Genomic DNA, 17191 nt, shown 5'->3' on the forward strand with positions numbered 1-17191 from the left:
AGGGTCCATAAAGACATGGATGAGCAAATTTGGGGTGGAGAAACTTGACTGGCCTGCACATAGTTCTGTCATCTGAACTTACTCCATATGTAATTCTATAGAGAATCCAACATAGGGAGCCTGGTAATGGCATCGCAACGATTTTGAAATATATATTTATGGTGGAGTGTGACTTTGATTTTGTATATGTCTTGTTTTTTACTGCTTTTGATCTAATCAAAACAGTATGCCAATCATTGTCTGGAGCACACATTAGATATATGGTACTGTATGTCAGGTTTGTACTTTTTGAGCAGGTTTAAAGGATCAGTTTATAGGATTTAAAACAATCTGCTCGGCCAAATAATCAAGACGTATAATGCACACATTTCCTAAAGGTGATAATTTGGTCAAATTTTAGAAACTCTTCTTCCTTTTCTAATGTCCAGTGGAATAATTAAACGTGAATCTGACGGATTGGCTGCTACAGATTCCAATCCCCTTTTTTTTTTTTTTTTTTATCATGTAGGTTTTTGTATGGGAAACCTTACCTTGTAAGAATGTCACTTACAGTTTATTTACAACGTATTCGTTTATTTACCATTTTTTCTATTGTATATACTGTATACTATATTTGCATCAACCAACAAACTTATTAAAATTAAAAAGTGGATACAAAATGATTCACATAAAAATATGGATAAGACTGAAATTATTGATGAAAAAGAACTTATGATTGCAGCATTATCATTCTTTTTCCATAGTGATGTGTTTTGATGTAACACTTAGTTATGCCCAGAAGAAGCACGGTGTGAAATTGCATGCTCATGCAAGATTTTCATTCCAAAGGGAATGAAAAATCTAGGCAACAGAGAAATAATATTCAATAGATGGCAGTATTTAGGACTGTAATCAATACATGTGTTAATTGTAAAAAAATAAATAAAAAAAAAACACAGTGGGAGTCATTAAGGGCTACTGGCCTGCTAGAAATGTGTTCTATCAAGGAAATAGCTGGATCTTAAATGGATACCTTTAATTTTCACCTAGATTTTTGAGTGTATGGAAAACACTCATACTTGGATTAAATTGTCTTGTTTTCTTCTAAATAGAGAGCAGTAAATAAGGTTATATAAAAAAATAAATATGGAGCCAGCCATGTTCTTGTGTATCCGACCCTATGCTTTAGTAAGCTTATCTTTTATCTGAGTGCCTTTATTTGCTTTGTGTAGCTAATGCATGTATTTCAGTATACAGGCTTGGGAGGTTGCTGTATTAACCAAGGTCCAAAAAACATACACATATATAATGAACATATCTATATAATAGCCCGCATGAGCTTTTCAAGAAGAACAGGAAAATTCCCCAGTGGGGGGTCTTCTTGCTGCTGCTGAACTTCTGGCATGCAGGATGTTAAAATATTTTGGTATTCGGGCTAAATTCAATAGAAAAAGTTTTTCCCCCATCTGTACCCCATTGTATGCATGTATGTTATTTCCCAAGAGTGATATTGCACCACTAAGCACTTGCTAAACATTCCAAATGTGCATTGTTTAAAAGGGATTACACTGTTTTTATGTTGAGGATATGATCCACTGTAAGTGAAATTCCAGGCATGACATTTTTAAGTATGAGTAAAGGATGGCTGGATATTCTCTTAGGTTTATATACATTTATGCTCACGTAAATGGCTCTCATCAAAAATTTACATACCCTGGAAATTCTAGCCTTGGTACAGGCACATAATGTGACACACAGAAATGGCAATTAAAGTCTAATTTTCCACATGTGTGGCTTTTTAAATTACAATTTGTGTCTGTGTATAAATAGTCTATAAGTTTGTTAGCTCTCAACAACGGGGAGGCTATCGACACCAGGAGGAGTAGACTGCTCTTGCGGTCTTAAAGGGACTCCATTACTTAAACATTTATTTATAGAAATGAAGAGCAGAGTGGGGAAGCAAATCTTGAATCGTATTCGAAAACATTTAGGGGAGAGAACCAGTGCAGTGTAAAGTGCCATCTAAAAAATATATACTGTATGTGTGTGTGTATGTATGTGTGTATATATATATATATATATATATATATACACAAAAAAGTCCAATCTGCAGCACCTTGTAGATTTATTAACTCACCATTTTGGATCTGTCAGGATCCTTCATCAGGTATAACAAGCATGAAAGTCCAACTTTCATATACTCTTTATATACCACATTTCTCCTGGAATGGAAATTAGCAACACACAAATCACTTCAATTAGAATACAATGCAATCAAACACAGCAGCTAATATTCAGAGGACAAATAACAGTGTCTCTGGTTACTTCATATAGATATTTGTAAAAAATAGAAATACCAACTTATAACAATATTTACAAAAACAAATGCAACTCATAATCTTTGGTCAATCCCTTAGGATAAATAGTATCCAGTTTTAAAATCAATTCCACTTCGCTCTAGATTTCAATTCTCTATTTCCACCTCTCCTCCACTGTGGAATGTGATCAATTACTGTGAATTTGAGCTGGGCTACAGTATGCCCACACTGTTTGAAATGTTTAGCAACTGGTAATTCAAACTGTGGAGAGCGAATAGAAGATTTGTGCTGGGATACCCTATCCCTAATTTCCTGAGTGTTCTCTCCCACATAATATAATCCGCATGGACATTTCAAAATATAGATAACATATGCCCTCTGATATGTAAAAAGTCCTTTAACCACTTGCCGACCGCCCGCCGCATATATACTGCGGCAAGCTGGCTCGGCTGCGCAAATTGCTGTACCTGTACGGCGATCAGCTTGAGCGCTCCTGGGGGCAAGCGCCCCACTAGGCACACCCACAGGACCGGCAGCTCCCGCGATCGCTCCCCACTGAGAGAGGACACCGGTCAGCTGTTTTAAACACAGCAGACCGTTGTTCTCTCCGAAATGATCACAGAGCGCCTGTGATCCTCCTATATAGGATCACAGATCCCTGTGATCATTTCACAAGTCTCTCCCACCACAGTTGGAAAACACTCCCCTAGGCTCACACTTAACCCTTTGATCATCCCTAGGTTAACCCCATTCCCTGCCAGTATCATTATTACAGTAACAGTGCATATTTTTAGCACTGATTACTGTAGTAATGTCACTGGTCTCCCCAAAAGTGTCAAAAATGTCAGTTGGGGGTGCGATCTGTCCGTCGCAATGTCGTAGTCCTGCTAAAAATCGCAGATCACCGCCATTACTAGTAAAAAAAAAAGTGAAAAATTACAAATCTTTCCCCTAGTTTGTAGACGCGATAACTTTTGCGCACACCAATTAAAATACGCTTATTGGGATTTTTTTACCAAAAGTATGTAGCAAAATATAAATTGGCCTGAAAGGATGAAACAATGTGATATATGTTTTAATGTTATATAGCAGAAAGGGAAAAATATTGTGTTTTCTTTTTCAGAATTGTCGCTCTTTTTTTGTTTATAGCGTAAAAAATAAAAACCGCACATGTGATCAAATACCACCAAAAGAAAGCTCTATTTGTGGGGAAAAAAAGGACATCAATTTTATTTAGGTACAGCGTCTCACGACCGCACAATTGTCCATTAAAATAACGCAGTGCCGAATCGCAAAAAAGTGGCCTGGTCCGGTCCAGAAGTGGTTAAGGGGACAGGATCAATTTTTTTCTTTTTCATTTGGATAACAAACCCTTTACATTATTCATTTTGCATATTGGAGTTACTACAGGTTCATGAAGAAACAATTTTGAGAGTTAAATAATACTCCATGATAAGGATAGCCATTCCAATGCTTTTTTAAATTTGGATGTTTTGTTGTATAAATGTTGTGTTGATATCTTTTTAACACAGACACATACTAAAGAAGCTGTGAGAAAATAGATTTCCTGCTCATCCTGTCCTTACAGCAACCTTCATCAAAGCCAAATGTACTTCCTCCACTATGTGTCAGTGACTCGTGCACATTACTATTGTGAGACATTCCAAACTTCGATAAGCTAAAATATAAAGCAAATAAAACAAGATTGTGTTTAGCTGGTGACTTGTTGTGTAATGCATGAATTATTTTTGTTAGTAAATGGGGCAATTTACAAAAACTAGACTAGCAATCTCTCTGGATACCTTTTTTTTCTGTAATTGTTGCATTCCTAACTTCTTCACATTCATATTCATATTAGATCATTGTTATTAAATGAATTACTTCAGACACTTTTTTAAGTCTAACTTTGAGCTACAAGTTATTGCATGTTGTTTTTTTTTTTTACCTAAAACCTAGAATGTGGGCTTTTTTGTAATGACTTGCAAGGTTCAACATTATTGTTTTTTCTTTCAGCCTCCTGTTGTCGTTCCTCACAGAATTCACTCAACAAGTAGGAGTGTGAGGGAAGAAAAGACTCGGTCAGAAATTAACTGTAAGCATGAAAAAAAAATGTACTTTTACTTGTGGGATACAGAATGGTGTTCATTTTGTACCATTTCTTGTTTTGCACTCTTAAGAAGTTGTTTTCACGTGTGTCAGCCTGGTTAAACGAATAACTTTGTTTAGCATTTTTAAAAGATAGAATCATTGGTCTTTTCTGTTTCTTGGAGGTTTCAGAAGTGAATTCTTAAACCTGCCAGCTACATTGTCTTACACTTTCTTGATAATTTCTATAACGCATAACAATTAAAGATTCAGTTTTTTTATTTATTAGGATCCCCTAAGAGAGAGATAGTGTGGAGGATCTAAAGGCTGTTATCAAAATTAAAAAAGAAAAGTTCTTGATTAACTGACACATTAAACGTCTATCATCACTATTAAAAATACTGTGGTCTGTCCTCTCCTGCTGCTTCTCTCCTTTTTAATTTTTTTTCCTAGTTTCCTGAGGAAGTTGATAGATAAAATAAAGTTAAATAAGTTGCACAAGTTCCTACCTACTTGAATACATTGTGTCCACAACTCCAGTGGCTTAGTATCATCTGTTTACAGTGCATCTGGAAAGTGTTCACAGCTCTTCACTTTTTCCACGTTTTGTTATGTTACAGTCGTATTCCAAAATTGATTAAATTCATTATTTTCCTCAAAATTCAACAAAAAATACCCCATAATGACAATGTGAAGTTTGTTTGAAATATTTGCAAATTTATTAAGAATAAAAAAGGAAACAAATCAAATGAACATAAGTATTCACAGCCTTTGCTCAATACTTTATTGAAGCACCTTTGGCACCAAGTACAGCCTCAAGTTTTTCTGAGTATGATGCTACAAGCTTGGCACCCCTATTTTTGGGCAGTTTATCCCATTCTTCTTTTCCGGACCTCTCAAGTTCCATCAGATTGGATGGGGAGCGTCGGTGCACAACCATTTTCAGATTTCTCCAGAGATGTTCAATCGGTTTCAAGTCTAGGCCACTCAAGGACATTTAAAAGAGTTGTACCATAGCCACTCCTTTGTTATCTTGGCTGTGTGCTTTGGGTCGTTGTTCTGTTGGAAGATGAACCTTCCCAGAGCGCTCTGGAGCAGGTTTTCATCAAGGATGTCTCTGTATTTTGCTGCATTCATCTTTCCCTCGATCCTGACTAGTTTCCAAGTCCCTGCCCCTGAAAAACATCCCCACAGCATGATGCTGCCACCACCATGCTTCACTGTAGGGATGGTATTTGCCAGGTGATGAGCAGTGCCGGGTTTTCTTCAGACATAACGCTTGCCTTTCAGGCCAGAGAGTTCAATCTTTTTTTCATCAGACCAGAGAATTTTGTTTCTCAAGGTCTAAAGAGTCCTTCAGGTGCCTTTTGGCAAACTCCAGGCAGGCTGTTATGTGCCTTTTAATGAGGAGTGGTTTCTGTCTGGCCACTCTACCATACAGATCTGATTGGTGGAGTGCTGCTGAGATGGTTGTTCTTCTGGAAGGTTCCCCTCTCTCCAAAGAGAAATGCTGGAGCTCTGTCAAATTGACCATCGGGTTCTTTTCACCTCCCTGACTAAGGCCCTTCTCCCCCGATCGCTCTCTGAGGTCTACAGACAATTCCTTGGACTTCATGGCTTGGTTTGTGCTCTGACATGCACTGTTAACTGTGGGACCTTATATAGACAGGTGTGTGCCTTTTTAAATTATGTCCAATCAACAGAATTTACCACAGCTGGACTCCAATTAAGTTGTAGAAACATCTCAAGGACGATCAGTGGAAATAGGATGCACCTGAGCTCAGTTTTGAGTGTCATGGCAAAGGCTGTTATTACTTATGTACATGGGATTGCTTTCCTTTTTTATTTTTAATAAATGTGCAAAGATTTCAAACGTCTTTCATGTTGTCATTATGGGGTATTGTTTGTAGAATTTTGAGGAAAATAATGAATTTACCTTATTCTATTTTGGAATAAGGTTGTAACATAAAATGTGGAAAAAGTGAAGCGATGTGAATATTTTCCGAATGCACTGTATAGTGATTGATTATAAGGCATCAAGATCTTTCTTAAGGTCTTGTAAAACTAATCTGTAAGGGTTTTTAATCAACTTTATTTTTAAAACTGTTGTTTTATGTCTCTTTTTGTACAATGTATGCCATTATAAGAACTTTTGTCCATTAAGAGACACGGTATTCTTAGAAAACTGGGTTATGCTGCTGTCTACAAGTTAGTCACCAGAAGACAAAAAACTATAGGCCAGCTTTTATACTGCCTTCCCTATACACAACATACTCCATTTTGCCAATGTCCTAGAGAGAATCACAGCTTTCTCAGTTCTGCTGATTTCTAGACCCTTCTCTTCATGTTCTTCTTCGACCAAAAGCTACTGATTGATTCAAACCAGGCCTCTTTGGTCTGGGAGTCTCGCCAGTGTGGTTATCAAGCACCCTTTGTTGTGTTTCCTAATCACTGTGATAGCCCTGTTGAGCTCTTCCTCCATAGGGCAAGCCTGATATTGCCCCTTGGATGCTAGACACTACCTCATATGCTTCCCAGTATTTCTGGACTTTCACAGCAGAGTTTACCTGTGCAGGCCAAGCCTCATGGTGGGAGTACCTCCAGTCCATTGGACCCTAGCACTGACTTTGTGATAATCACTTAGGTGGAGGATGTCTTGTTTTCTTTGCAGAAGCATACTAACTGGCTTCAGCCACAGCGTTTCTTTCTGGCTGACAGCACCCACATTACGGTTGAGTGGTGTCCTGCCTGGAGCGGTGCCCACCTTGTTCCTGGTGTGGTAAGTAGGTGTCCCTCCACCACCCCTGAAGGGTTTTGGGACGTGGGCCCATCCCTGAGTTGGTCGGACTCCGGGGTTCCCTCCCCCCCCCAGCCCCTCTAAAATTTTGGTTACTGTGGGTCTTTTGCCCCCCCCCCATCGGTGAGGTGATGAGCTTGCTTTGCCACATGCTCCTAAGGGGGGCTGGTTGGAGTTGCTGCTGACCGGGTTTTCCTCCTGTGCAGCGAGGTGTTGAGCAGGGTTCCTTGCCATCCTGGGGGTTAGTGACAAGGCAGGGATGTCCTCTGGGCGCCCTGCAGCGGTTGTTGGGCTGGGGGAGCAGATGTTTTTACCATCCCCGGGTATGCGCCTCACTAGAAGGAAACACAGGCGCCACTCTAAGTGTAGTAACTTGAAATTTTATTAGGATAAGACCACTGGAAAGGGGGGTACTCACAAAGGTGATGAATAAAAAAAGCTCATAAAGACACTCCGGTAAGGATCAGGATGGCTCGAGCGCTGACAGTAGACAGTCTGTAGCAGTGACTGCCGCACTTCCTCGTCCCGGGGACACTCAGATGCCGGTTCTCGGAGCTCCTTTATCAGGCCGATGATTGTCCTTTTTACTGATAATCATTCACTTTGGTCATTGTAATACTGGTATAGTCCCTGGTGATACTTTATTCCCCGTTGTGCGCCAGCTGTTCATTTTTGGTATGCGCCTCACGCAGCTGGATCCTCCCGTTTGGACATCCGACTTCCCCTCCGCTGCCCCTTGGTGGTCGGCTCTGCTGAGGGCTCACAGCCAGGTGTCTTAAAAATTTAGGTCGCAATTTGTGGCATATGGCCTACTAGGCCATGCGTCGGGCGCTGCCGTTAAAGGGTGGCCCCAGTGCATGTAGCTGAAGCCCCCACTCTTCCTTTGGGCATCTGCCACACTGAGGATCCAGGCAATTGCGTCTGGGCTCCCACAAAAATGTATTTTTTGCTTTGCTTGAGGTTTCCTTATGAGTATTTACTGCGTAAAAGGTGGACGGTCCCACCTGTAGTGGACTCACCGGTTTCCAGGTCAATATGAGTAACCTTCATCCCGGTTGAGGAGTCCCCGACCTTTACAGGTCCAGCTAATAAGAGGGCGGATACTTTGTGCCGCCATATGTGCGCTGTGGCAGGTTCGGCATTTAAGCCAATAATTACTATTGCCCTGGTGTCGCAAACTCTGAACGATTGGGCTAAGCTTTTATGCCGGGACCTGGAGGGAGAATAGTTTCCCCCTGTCTTTGCGGAGCTGGCGGACCGGTTGGTCCAGGGCTACAGTTTGTCTGTGATGCCTCTTTGGATGTGGCTCCTTTGATTCTAGGCTGTCTATATCAGCAGTGGTCCTTTGGTGTATTGTCTGGCTGAAATGCTGGTCTGCGGACTAGACTTCTAAGAAGGCCTTATCTGATCTCCCTTTTGTAGAGGGTTGCCTTTTTGGAGCTTCCTTGGATGACATCATTAAGGGTCTCACGGGGGTAAGAGTACTCTTCTTCCTCAGGCTACCAAGGGCAAGGAGCCCCGCCATATGCGTGGGCCATTCGCAGCATCTTTGTTTCTCAGGATCTCAAGATTAGGGATCAAAAGTCAGGGCCTCCACCATAGGTTCCAAGAGGACCTAGTCTGGCAAGCCACAAGCGGGCCCTTGCTGACAAAGCTGCCTCTGCATGAAGGGGCGCCCTCACCCGTATCTGGGGTGGGGGGATGTCTTCGCTGGTTTCCGAATCCATGGACCTCCCTGGGTGGGTCCACTAAGTTATTTGGTCAGGCTACGAGATCGAGTTTGGTTTTTTCTTCCGGAATGTTTATTTTCTCTAGCGCTCATCGACAGACGTAGTCCTCGGTGATACACCACCTTCGGGTTATGTTACCTCCGCAGGAGCAGGACTAGACAGGAAATTAAAAAGCTCTGGCCACACCCTAGGGGCAGTCCCAGAGGGTATATCCTCTCTCTCTCTGCCTCAGCAAATCAGTTATTTTCTGTCTAGTTAGGAGTAAGGACCTAGATACCTTGCTGGGATCTTCGGTCCTGGCAAGATTTTTTTCTTAAAAAGATTTTTTAGACAGCTTTTTTCTCCAGTGTTCCTGTGAGATCTTCAAGCAAGAAAGCTGAACTGGGCGACGGGCTGGATGTTGAGATCCGGTGGTCACCCCAGTTCAGCCTACGAGCGCGTGCAGGCCATAGCTCCGCGCTGGGTCGGCCGCGACAAAGTCCCATTAAGGGACTGACCCCGCGAGTTAAACGTCTCGCTGAAACGCCAAAGACCATGAGTCACGGCGTCCGTATTGGTCGACAGCCCTCCCGCCCCGGTGGAGAGGGGTACTGTCAGGAGTTGGTGCCCGCCTGGTTCCGGTATGGTGAGTAGTATGTTCCCCCTTTTTCCCTGACGGGTTTTGTGGTGAACGCGGGCCCCTCTCTGTATGGTAAGAAAGAGTCCTTTCTATCCTATAACATGTCACAAATCCTCCTACTTTGAGTGTGATTTATGTGTGCAAAAGCCAGGAGGCTTGGCTTGGGAGCTAACAATCTATTGTATACATGTTTTAAAGATGTAATCTGTGGCATTCTGGGAATCTTATGGGTTAAGTATAAGCTACCTACCAGTCAGAAGCCACGGACATGTAGACTGCCTTCCAAATCAGATCTCCAGCTATTTAGCAGGCCTCCCGAACGGCCACGCGGTCCGCCAGGGCCGGTACCGCCAACCACGCCATATCCCCATGCAGAGAGAGTGTTGTGTGCCCTGCAGCACACCGCTATTCAGTTTAGGCCGCCGCCATTTTTTTTTTTTTTTTTTTTTTTGCTGGATCGCACGAGCCGCCATTTTGGCGTAGCCTCGTGTCTCCAGCATGGGGGCGGCCATGTTTGAGGTGATTCTACACCTCGTGGAGCTTGGGGGAGGCGCCGGAAGGCGTGCAGAGGGGCGGAGCCGCCTCCTTTCTTCCTGGGCAGCCAGCCAAAAGACTTCCTGTTTGTCAAGACAGCGCTGTAAGCTGTTGCAGTTTAACTCTGAGCATCAAGTGGTGAGCCTGGGGGTCTATCTCTCTCTCTCTCGATCGATAGGGATCCCTAAGCAGGTAACACTAAGGGGCTTTTTTGTGGCGCTGGGGGTCAGAAAAGAAAAAAGAAAAAAAAAAAAAAAAAAAATTTTTTTTTCTTTACTTTTGAATTATATTATCCAGGAAGTAACTGGAGTTATTATGGACCCTGCCACACATATTCCCCCACCTGTTTCCCTCGAGGGGGCCTCAGGACCCGCCGGTGCACAGAGTATAGAGTCATTTACAGCAATTTTGGAGTCTATGGTGGCTCGGGTGGAGGCGGCCTGTCAGGGACGGGGGTCAAGGAAGCGACCCCCGCCTACCCCTATACCATCTGACACCTCTGACTCAGATTCAGAGATGGTCACGGCAGTTGCAGGTTCCTCTGCAAGGGCTGTTATCCCAGGTAAAGCCCCCTCAGACAGTGAGGAGGACGCTTCTTCTCTTGCTATAATTCAGGACGAAGCATTGGTGGACGCACTAGTTGTGGCAGTGCAAGAAACCTTAAAACTTGAGGCTTTACCGGCAGAGGCAACTGAAACAGAGAGGCCTTTTGGGACTAATAAGCCCATCAAGACGGCGAAGGCTTTTCCTGTACCTAAATGTTTTGGTAATCAGATTAAAGGAGAATGGGAGCATTCTAAATGTACCTTTACTATTTCCAAGCGTATTGCTAGACGCTATCCGTTTGAGGAATCCATCATTAAGAAATGGACGGTACCACCAGTCGTGGATCCGCCTATTTCCAGGCTGAATAAAGCCACGGTTATTCCAGTGGAGGACACTTCGTCCTTTAAGGACCCGGTGGATCGAAAGATAGAAGCAGAGTCCCGCACTATCTTTTCTCTGATAGGGTCAGCATTTAGACCAGTAATCGTTATTGGTCTAGTTTCCCAGACACTTACGGAATGGGCGAAAATGGTACGCCAAGATCTTAGGGGAAAAGATATTCCCCAGGAGACATCTGATTTGATGGAACAGATCATACAAGGGCTACGGTTTATCTGTGACGCAGCCTTGGACACTACTCCCCTATTAGGGCATGCATCTAAGTTAGCAGTGATCCTCAGACGTGTGCTGTGGTTAAAATGCTGGTCAGCTGACCTAGGTTCCAAAAAGACCTTGACCAATCTCCCCTTTCAGGGGAATCGTCTATTTGGAGCCAACCTAGATGAAATCATTAAGGATGCCACTGGGGGCAAGAGCACTTTTTTGCCACAGGCTGCAAAAGCTAAGGGACCTCGCAACAAGCGAGGACCTTTCTTTACCGCCCATAAAGGGCGCCCGGCTGGTACTAGCGGGAAAGGCAAGACTCCTCCAGGAGGGTTCAAGAAGGGGACCAACCCAGCCAAACCCGAAGCAAAGGAGTACACAGCCTGAAGGTGCGCCCCCACCCGGTTTCAGGGTGGGGGGACGTTTTCACCGGTATTCAGGACATTAGATCGAGCATCAACCACTACTACCGGTGCGATTCTTCCCTTCCAACATTTAAGTACCACAGGAAGCGGTAGTTACCGTTCCCTGAAAAGATCTTTTCCTTTACCTTTTCCTAAGATTAGTCCCGATACCTCACAGGAATCGGATCTGGTTGACCAGATAGGCCAAGTAGCCTCTAGTCGGGTGACTTCGGTCCCTGAGGTTCAACCAGAAAAGATCACCTTTCCTGATAACTATCAGGTATCTGATAAATGTGTGGGAACAGAAAACGACCAGACTTTCTCGGATGGTCGGGGCCAGATAGCTCTAGGGACGCCTGGTTCAGATCCAATCAGCGCCAGTGGTCCTAGAAATTCTAGGCTGGCCTCCTCAAGCCGGCCTGGCCGACTTGGACATGGTAGTCGCAGACGTTCCGTGGGAACTTCGTCTCAGGGAGTGTCTGTGGTCTCAAGGACCAATTTACCTTCGTGCTTTACAGTCGCTGGTTTTAATGGCCTGGCCATTGAGACCCAAGTACTGAAGGACAGAGGTTTGTCTACTTCAGTCATTCCTACCCTTATTAAAGCAAGGAAAGCGACTTCCAGCAAAGTCTATTATCACACATGGAAGACTTATATTGCGTGGTGCGAATCTTTAGGATTTCCTCCACGTACCTATTCGGTGACTCGAATATTGGCCTTTTTGCAACAAGGGGTTGAGCAGAAGCTAGCCTTGAGCACCATCAAGGGTCAAGTTTCAGCATTAGCAATCTTCTTTCAGAAGCCTTTAGCTACCAAATCCTTGGTGCGGAATTTCATCCAGGGGGTGCGGCACCTGGCTCCTCCAGTCCGCGCGCCCTTACCGCCCTGGGATCTTAATTTGGTTTTGTCGGTTCTACAGAAACCTCCCTTTGAAAACATCAGGGAGATTCCCTTGCTTACTCTATCCCAGAAGGTGGCCTTCTTGGTGGCTATTACTTCTGCTCGCAGGGTGTCAGAACTGGCTGCATTATCATGCCAGTCCCCATACCTAGTGATTCATAGGGATAAGGTAGTACTTCATCCTAAGCCATCTTTTCTTCCCAAGGTGGTTTCAGATTTTCATCTGAATGAAGATATTGTACTACCTTCCTTGTGTCCTCAGCCCAAGCATCATCGGGAACATGCGTTGCATTCCTTAGATGTGGTTCGGGCAATCAGGGTATACCTGAAAGCTACGGAATCATTCCGTAAGACGGATTCACTTTTTGTGATCACGGATGGCCCCAGAAAGGGTTTGCCTGCATCTGCCGCGACCATTGCCAAATGGATTAGACAAACGGTGGTACAGGCTTATTCTATTAAGGGTCAGAGTCCTCCGTTCCCTTTTAGGGCGCACTCCACTCGAGCGCTCAGTACTTCCTGGGCCTTTCGCCATCAGGCGTCAGTGGTCCAGGTATGTAAGGCGGCCACCTGGTCGTCGGTACATACCTTTACAAAATTCTATAAAATTGATGTGACGGCATCGGCGGATGCCTCATTTGGCCGCAAGGTTTTGCAGGCCGCAATTTGAGGAGACCGGTGGTCTACCTCGAGGGTTTTTTCCTGTTTGAAAAAAAAAAAAAAAATTGTTTTCTCTTTTTTTGGTTGAGTCTCATCATTAAGGATGAGCATTGTAAACTTCTAGTTGGCACCGGTTGGGCCTTCTAGATTGGGATTTGATTTCCATTTTCCCACCCCTCAGTTGTGATACTGCTCTGGGACGTCCCGAAGGTGGTGTATCACCGAGGACTACGTCTGTCAATGAGCGCTAGAGAAAAATGGATTTTTGTAAAATCTTACCGTAAAATCCTTTTCTCTTAGCTCATCGACAGACGTAGTCCCCGCCCCTCTGTTTTGGAGTTGGGTTGGGTTAAATTCTCTAAGCACTGCTTTTTCACATAACTGATTTGCTGAGGCAGAGAGAGAGAGGATATACCCTCTGGGACTGCCCCTAGGGTGTGGCCAGAGCTTTTTAATTTCCTGTCTAGTCCTGCTCCTGCGGAGGTAACATAACCCGAAGGTGGTGTATCACCGAGGACTACGTCTGTCGATGAGCTAAGAGAAAAGGATTTTACGGTAAGATTTTACAAAAATCCATTTTTTTTTTCTTACAATCTGCACTTGTCCCCAGATCACTTGCAGGGTCTCTTTGGGGCAGTGCAAGACTTAATTTAAGAGGTGATTGTTCTGGTTCCGACTTCTGAACATTTTCAAGGTTTTTTTTTTTTACTCAAACCTCTTTACAGTCCCCAGGAAGGAAGGCAAGCTACGTCCAATTCTGGACCTCAAGGTGCTAAGCTGCTTTGTGCGAGTACAGAAGTTCTGCATGGGGGATTTCTTCTAGTTTCTTTCAACATCAAGGACCCCTACCTGCACATTTTAATATGTGCTGGTCGCCAGCGCTTCCTCCATTTTGCCGTGGACGAGGAGCATTATCAGTTTGTGGCGCTGACCTTTGGTCTCCCCTCCGCACCTCGGGTCTTCACAGGAGTGTTGGCCCCAGTGCTGCCATTTTTGTCAGCAGGGGATCGTGGCACTGGGGTACCTGGATGATCTTCTTCTGCAAGCGGAGTTTCTGACTGCTCTGATGGGCTACTGGAGATTGCTCTGCCAACTCTTAAGGAGTTTGGTGGAATCCTGAACATTCAGGAGTCTGCTTTAGTTCGGCCTATCTGGGTCTGACTCTGGAATAGGCCTCAGCCAGAGTGTTTCTTCCTCAGGAAAAAATCTAGACATTGCAAGAGGCAATTCAGCATCTGTTGTTCAGCAGACGATTATCCCTTCAGGTTTGCATGTGCATATGCTGGGCCTGATAGTGTCCACCCTTGAAGCAATCTGTTTGCAAAGTTCCACACAAGATCTCTGCTAAAGAGATTCTGGTGAAATGGGTTAAGGATCCATGGTCTCGAGAGTTGGTTTCGCTCTCTGGCACTTCGACAGGAAAAAGCCTTCACCTGGGCGGTTGTTTCCACGGATGCCAGCCTCTCCGGGTGGGGAGGCGTCCTCAGTACAGGCGTGCTCAGTGGGTCTGGACTCTGGCAGAGCCTTGACTGACGATTAGTGTACTGGAACTCCAAGCGATCAGACTTTGTCTGGCTCATTTGACAATCGTCTGCAAGGGTGCCGATATGAATTTATTCAGACAATTCCACAGCCGTGGTCTATCAATCACCAAGGGGGCACAAGAAGTGTCCTGGTGGCTCAGTCAGTAGCCAGCATTTTAAGGTGGGCTGACTGATTCGTTCCAGCCCTCTCAAACTTGTGCCACGACTCCTGTGCAGGATTCAGGCAGAAGGGATTTCAGTCATTCTAGACTGGTCTCGCCCGTCTTGGTATGCTGAACTTGTACGGCTGGTCACTGATGCTCCTTGGGGACTTCCTCTCAAGGAGGATCTGCTGTCCCAAGGACCAATCTCCATCCTGCCTTACAGTCGCTAGCTTTAACGGCTTGGCTGTTGAACGCCAGGTGCTGAAGAGTGGAGGTTTGTTTGAATCTGCGATTCCTACGCTGTTAAAAGCTTGGAAATCTGCCTCTAGGAAGATCGGTCATCCTACATGGAAGAGGTAAATTGCGTGTGATTCTCTTGGGGTTCATCCTCGCTCCTTCTCGGTGGATCGGATCTTAACCTTCCTTCAACGAGGGCTTGAACAAAAATTGGCCTTGAGTACGATCAAGGGCCAGGTATCGGGTTTTGGTGTTATTTTCCAACGGCCTGTGGCCACACACTCCCTGGTGTGTCCTTTTTTTCTGGGTGTCCGACATCTAGTTCCTTCAGTGTGGGCTCTGTTAACTCCCTGGAATCTTAATGTGGTGCTTTCAGCTCTACTGAAGCTTTTCTTTGAAAATATTTGAGAGGTTTCCCTGCTTATGTTGCCCCAGAAGGTGGCCTTCTTTGGTGGCTACCATTTCTGCATGCAGGGTGTCAGCACTGGCGGCGTTATTCTGTCCACCTTATGGTGCTTCACAAGAATAAGGTAGTGCTTTGCCTCTGTCCATTATTCCTTCCTAAGCTGGTCTCTGACTGTCCTTTCAATGAAGACATTGTGTAGCCTTCCCTGCGTTCCAGGCCTAAACATCTGAAGGAAATTGCCTTGCATGTCTTGGATGTGGTCCGGGCAATTAGGGTGTACCTGGCAGCTACGGAGTCTGTTGGGAAATCAGACTCTCTATTTGCGCTCACGGACAGACCTCTCAAAGGGTTGTCTGCTTCTTCTGCGACCATTTCCAGATGGATCAGACAGACGATGGTTCAGGCCTATTGCATCAGGAGTCAGGGTCATCCTTTCCCTGTTTAGGCACACTCTACTACAGTGCTTAATGTCTCCTAGGTTTCCTGTCTTCAAGCATCAGTGACGCAGGTTTTGCAAGGCGGTCATCTGGTCATCGGTGCACACTTTTACAAAGTTTTTTGTAAAGTAGTTGTGTTGGCATCTGCGGTCCTCTGTGAGGATGTATTTTTTTTCAGGTGAGCTCCAGTTGTTTATGATTGAGCTCTGTTACCTGATTGGCTACGGTTAGCCTTTTGAATTTTTTTTCTGATGTTTTCCATTGCTTTGGGACGTCCCAATGGTTAAAAAGAATCAGCAGCGGTGTCCGTCAATGAACGAAAAAGAAAATGGGATTTTTGACTTACTGTAAAATCCATAGCTGAGAGTGGGTGTATACCCCCTGCGACTGCCCATAGGCATAGTCAAGCTTTTTCCTGCCTAGTGTCCTACTCCTGTAGGGGAAAGTATAACCCAATGGTTATGAAGAATCAGGAGCTGTGTTTGTCAATGAACATCCGAGAAATGGATTTTACGGTAAGTCAAAAATCTAATTTTCTCTTACGTCCTCTGACAGTCGCCGCCCACTCATACAATCTGCACGTCTGGGTATTGGCCTTCTCCACAGGAGTAAGCTAGGCAGAAGATTTTGTTAGAATAGTCACAAAAACTTTGTATAGACACACCTACAGGGGGCTGTCCCTCTGGTCCAATACCCCCAGCTAGCCTCATTCCCAATTCAGTTTTCTGCTGCCTAGTTTAGGAGTAGGCTGGCTTTTACCTGGCTGGGGCTGCGGTCTCAGACTTTTTCTTCTTTTTATTTTTTCTCTCTTGAAAAGTGTTTTTTCTTTTAAAAATATAGCTTTTTATTTGTTCCTGCCCTTAGTTAGTCGGACTTCGGATGACTACAGCGTTTGCGGAGCTGGGAATCGCACTGGTTATTCTAGAGCCTTATGGAATCCTAGCCTGCCATCGAGCATTAGCAGGTTATGTGTACGCCCAGGCCTCGCAAAAGACTATGTCCCTGACCTCAGGGTCGAGCCTGCGAAGTTGCTATCTTCGCTGGGATGTCTCAACTGCGGTGCGCCACGAGTTGCTAGTAGGCCTGCGGAATATAATCACAGAATCGATGCATTGATAGGGGCATCGAACAGAGATACAGAGCCCAGCATTCCTCCTTACCAGGGCCTACTGTACTACAACTAGGGGCACTACAGAGCCCAGCATTCCTCTATACCAGGGCCTGTTATACCACAACTAGGGGGACTACT

The 17191-nt window shown here is 44.6% G+C and overlaps 1 protein-coding gene across 6 annotated transcripts in view; it reads left to right on the top strand.

Moving 5' to 3' along the window:
- The window catches only part of MAP4K3 (mitogen-activated protein kinase kinase kinase kinase 3), an 883599-nt gene that overhangs the window by 458622 nt on the left and 407786 nt on the right, over positions 1-17191 (top strand). For all 6 annotated transcript variants that reach the window (XM_082251934.1, XM_082251933.1, XM_082251935.1 and 3 more), the window contains one exon: positions 4311-4389. In XM_082251934.1, coding sequence (XP_082108060.1) covers positions 4311-4389 — 79 coding nt within the window. The remainder of the gene's footprint in view (positions 1-4310; positions 4390-17191) is intronic.

The sequence above is a fragment of the Pelophylax lessonae genome (genome assembly GCF_965119305.1).
Source record: "Pelophylax lessonae genome assembly, chromosome: 3".
NCBI lineage: Eukaryota > Metazoa > Chordata > Amphibia > Anura > Ranidae > Pelophylax > Pelophylax lessonae.